The sequence below is a fragment of the Mesitornis unicolor genome, unplaced genomic scaffold (genome assembly GCF_000695765.1).
Source record: "Mesitornis unicolor isolate BGI_N332 unplaced genomic scaffold, ASM69576v1 scaffold20779, whole genome shotgun sequence".
NCBI classification, from domain to species: domain Eukaryota; kingdom Metazoa; phylum Chordata; class Aves; order Mesitornithiformes; family Mesitornithidae; genus Mesitornis; species Mesitornis unicolor.
In genome coordinates, this window is record NW_010206813.1 from 27,913 (window position 1) to 32,685 (window position 4,773).

A 4,773-nucleotide genomic window follows, 5' to 3' on the forward strand; every position below is an offset into this window, starting at 1 on the left:
TCCCTGGAAGCTTCACTATTTAGCAAGATTAGACCATAGCCATGGCACCAAGCAGGAGAATTTAAAAAAATATAAAAGTTTGATCCACATTACTTGTATTTCTAATTGTTTCTTTTTGCTTTCAGTTCAATACTATCCAAATCATTACAACCATGTAAGAATTATGAACACATGATTTGAACAAACAAACAATTTTATTTTCCAAAGAGCTTAGGATCCTACAAAATGCTATTTTGAGAGTTAAGAAACACTTTTGCTACAGAAAAGCCATTGATGGCTGAGCACAGCTCACTGAGAAATCAGAAAGTTGTAAGGAAGGAAAAAAAATTACAAGTTCCTCTTATTTATAGGCTCTAGAAGAGCACCAATAGTTTGCCATTCAAAATAAAGGCAACTTAACTTTACTCCACATACAGGATTTCACACAGTTCTAGACTCACTCTGCCTCCACCACTCAAACTTCTTAATTAAAAAGAGCACCACTGACCCAAAACTGTAAGGAATGTCACCAACATCAACAAAGCCCAAACACCAATACACACACACACACACACACACACTCTCAGTACCAGAAAAACAACAATTGCTCTAAAGGCATTTTAGTAGGGTGGGAACCAAACTATATCAGTGGTTCCCACCCATATTTAACTGCCTGCGCTTGCTGAGCAACACAGAAGGCATGTTAAAGATGTTCCTCTAATCTCCTCTCTCTGAAAGAGAGGGAGCGCTAAACAGCAAGACAAGAACAGTGTCAAAGATGTTATTTTTTGGACAAGTATCCTTTAATAACTATGTTCCCTGGCAGATTTTGTTAGTGTTTAGTAGCATGTGGCAATCTGCCTAAATAAAAATTAAGATAATCCAGTGCCTCATGTATGTGCAAACAGTATTAGAAAGTATCTGCACGGACAAACTTTTTTGCTGCAAACGCGCAAAGCAGAACCAGGAAATTTTTGTTTAAAGATACATTATAGGTGGCAGAAGATGCTCAAATAATGCTTTTCCTGAAGCTTTTGGCACCAGTGAAGGCCTATAGCTCAACGCTTTATTCAACGCTGAAATTCGGGCTTGTTTTGGTTTGGGCACAGATGGGCTGAACTAGTCCTTGCTGATCTCACTCATCTTCAGAGGCAACACTGGAAACAATGAGGCATACTGTCATTCCTTGTCCTGCTAAGACACACACACCCGCCCCACCAGGTAATAGAAAAAGATTCACCAAAGTGACACAATCAGGGACACTGCAGTCGTACTGGCACCACACTATGGTGAATGTGACAGCACAGCGGCATCAGAAAGCCACATGCACCAGCAAGGTGGAGAGGGATTCAGTTTCTCCTCCAATGCTATTATTTATCCCTCTGCATGGGCTACCCATGTCAGCAGTAAATGAAATGCTGCTGCCCCACTTCATTTGACTTTTTCACATTACAGACAGATAAGAAACAAAATAGGACGCCAAAACCACACAGCTCCCAAAAAAGTTTTCACAATTCTGATCACTGTTAATGGTCTGGAGTCACATGACTTACTAAACTTGGATAGTAACTATGGTAAAGGATTGGAAAAGAGGAAAAATCTCTAAAAGTGGGTCAAAAATTTTTACATTTGTAAACTTGCAAACCTAACATTTTTTTTTAAATATTACCTCAAAGAAAACAGAAACAGTTAACAGAAAATGTGCCTGCTTCAATTTGAGCATACGGACAAAAGACAAACAAATTAGCTGTCCAGATCATCTTCAACCACAAAAAGTGACAGGACGACAGCAAAGCTCACAGATATCAGTAAAAGTGTCTGAATTGCACCCATCACTTCTGTGTTCTGCTGGCAAACAAAACCTGTGGAAGTACAGTAAATTAATGTCTCAGTTTTCCAGTACTCACTGGTGAAAGGCCACTCCTTGAGCTGTTGATGTATGTTTATGTTATGGTAAAGCAGAAAGACAACTCATTGTCACGGTTTATACAGTTGCTCTATCACTCAATGCCTCCTCCCAACCCAGGGAGGGGGGTCGGGAAAAGGAAAGGAGATTCGTGGGTTGAAACAGAAATATATTTAATAAAATGAAGTAATAATAATAAACAACAACTAATACTAATAACTCAGCCAATATTGTGGGGGAGTAGGCCTCAGGGCTAGGACAGTAAATAAGTCTCTCTCGAGATGTCAGCCATAGAAGAGGGAGCAGGAGGTAGAGGAAGAGGCAGAGCAGAAGGAATAAGGGCTGTCTCCAGCAAGCTCCCCCATTTATAGTGAATGTGACACTTATGGTATGAATGGCATTAACTGGTCAGCTTGGGGTTGACTCCCCTAGGTTACTACTCTCCCCAGCCTTTGCATCTGTTTATCTCAAGACCACTGAATACCTTGAGCACTATGGCAACCTGCATGTCAGTCCTAACTGAAACCTTTAACAAAGTTTTATCACTTTGTCCCCTGAAATCACTGAAATAGTGTTGCAGTCCTTACAAAAGTGCAGTTTTCCTCAACAGAAAACTTATTCTATAATTCTGTCCACAAAACTAGGACACCCCTACAGCTCAAGCCCTTTCAAAAACAGTTTGCTCCCATCCTTAATACTACCATTTCCATCAGAAGATGTACAGTCAAGTTTGAATGTTGGTTTTCACAACATACCATGGCATCTCTGATCTTAATCTCACTTCAAAGCAACAAGTTTAAAACTGAAGGGAGCTCAAGTTGCTTTTAGTGGCAGTACCAATTTATTATATTCCCTGCTTATGAAAATGCACAACTTCTATCCTCCTTGTACTACCAAGTAAAACTAACATATCTAATGAATAATTCAATTCTTCCCCTGTGAGGAACACTTATTTCAAGTCAGCAGAATAGAAGATCATGGTCTAAAACTCAGTAAAATTACAGATCAGAATACCCTAGCAGTTGAACAAATGCAGAATTACATTATCATCCCCTGTGAATACTGGATACTCACTTTCCAGAGCTGATCCCCTTCATATGATCTGTGTAGATATAAATGTCTGGGAGGAACTTATTCAGGATGCTCCTTGCAGATTCCACCATTCTGTTTGCCATCTGTGGTGACACTCTGACAGAGTACCTAAGTTTCCAAGCTAAGGAATTCATAGTGGTCTCAGAGGAAATTTAAACCAGACTACAAAAGCAACCAAGAGGTCCCAATGCACTACTTTGGAAAATGTGGTTTTGTCCTATACACTGTGGTTTTGTCCATGAGCACTGGTCCATTTTCCTGTACTTAGAGAAGCACATGTGCCAAGTGCTTTCTACAGTCTTTTCACTGATATAACTTGAAGTGAGGTACACAAAACATGTGCAGCAGAACAGCTTATTATAACTAGGTAAACATCTATCTTAAAAATGTCCTTCAGTAATTTTAAATTGCTGTTCTGTCATTCTGTGCTATCTCACAATGGAGAAAGTCCTGCATGCTCTGCTCTTCATATACTATTAAAAGACGGTGATGGGTACAACTTCTCTAGATTAGCAGCACAAAATCCTGATTTTCTGTTTCTATCAGGAAGAAACTGGGTAGATTAAATTAAAGACAACTGTTGTAACAAAAGAAGAAAATAATTTTAAAAACCTAAAAAGAATATATCTTTGCTCTCTTCAACTATTTAGCAGTGCTGTGAGGCTACCAAGTTCACTGATTCCCTGGTCACTCAGCATCTGAAGGTAACGGTTCCAGGAAAGAAGAAATGACCACCTTCCTGCTCACCCCAACCCACCTCCTCACAGTACACAAGAGATGAACTGCCTTTGTGCCCTTTTACTCAGGTGCTGCTTCAGTGAAACTCCCAGGTCTTCAAATGTTCAGAGCACATCATGCTCCAAATTCCATCCCAACTATAATGCAAACTCATGCTTTGCACATTTAACCACCCATCCATGCCTTCATGCACATAGCAATGCAGAGAAACACTCTCAAACCTCCCAGCTGGCAGAAGCTGATTTCCTTTTCTACAAATTCCTATTGCATTCTCTTGTGGAGCAGGTAAACCAAAGGCTATAAGATCTAAAGGGGAAAACCAGTAAATAATCATCATCATAATCATCAGAAAATTGATGGTATTGCACAGTTGGTGCACTCAGTATTTTGGATGACTATAAAAGGTTGCTGCAACACAAGCTCCCCAGCTGTGAGGAAGCAAATTTGCTCAGCTGAATCTTGACAAGACAAAAATGCACATATAAAAGACCTAAGCACTTACCCTTCCAGATGTTTTGTTTTATACTGGCTTGAAGGACCACTTAATGGCTAGGCTAAAATAAGGCTGCCTCTCACTGCACTTACTAAAGGCAAACCTTTATGTCTGAGAAAAAGCCCAGCAAAACCTAAAGGAAAGTGGAAGTTCAAACACATGTAGTTTACATACATCAGTCAAATCCAGCCAACGTGGCCCAGAATGGTGCTGTGTATTAACGTCAATTTAGAAAGATGGCACTAAGGCCACGATCACTGCTTCCTCCTTCACACAGAAACAAGACAAAACTACTTACTACAGCATAGTAGGGGCATAAGGAAATTACTTTCTTCATGGAAGGACCATGACAAACACCACCAAAAGCATGAGCTGCCTCCTTTTTATTCTACAGCGTATTTAGCCAGTAAAATTGCTCTCACTTGGCAGTGCTGCACTCATGCAAATGTTGCAGTTGGAAAAAGACGTCAAAGCATTCTGTTTGCACATGCAATTATGATGTAAGCCATAAAGTAAAGGGAAGAACAGGCTGCAAGTCTGCACCTCTATAGCAGGAAACCTGTCC

At 40.1% G+C, this 4,773-nt stretch overlaps 1 protein-coding gene across 1 annotated transcript in view; it reads right to left on the reverse strand.

Annotated features, from left to right (window-relative positions):
• The window catches only part of RCL1 (RNA terminal phosphate cyclase-like 1), an 18,633-nt gene that overhangs the window by 11,574 nt on the left and 2,286 nt on the right, over nucleotides 1–4,773 (reverse strand). Inside the window, exon 3 of the mRNA XM_010191916.1 lies at nucleotides 2,960–3,085. Coding sequence (XP_010190218.1) covers nucleotides 2,960–3,085 — 126 coding nt within the window. The remainder of the gene's footprint in view (nucleotides 1–2,959; nucleotides 3,086–4,773) is intronic.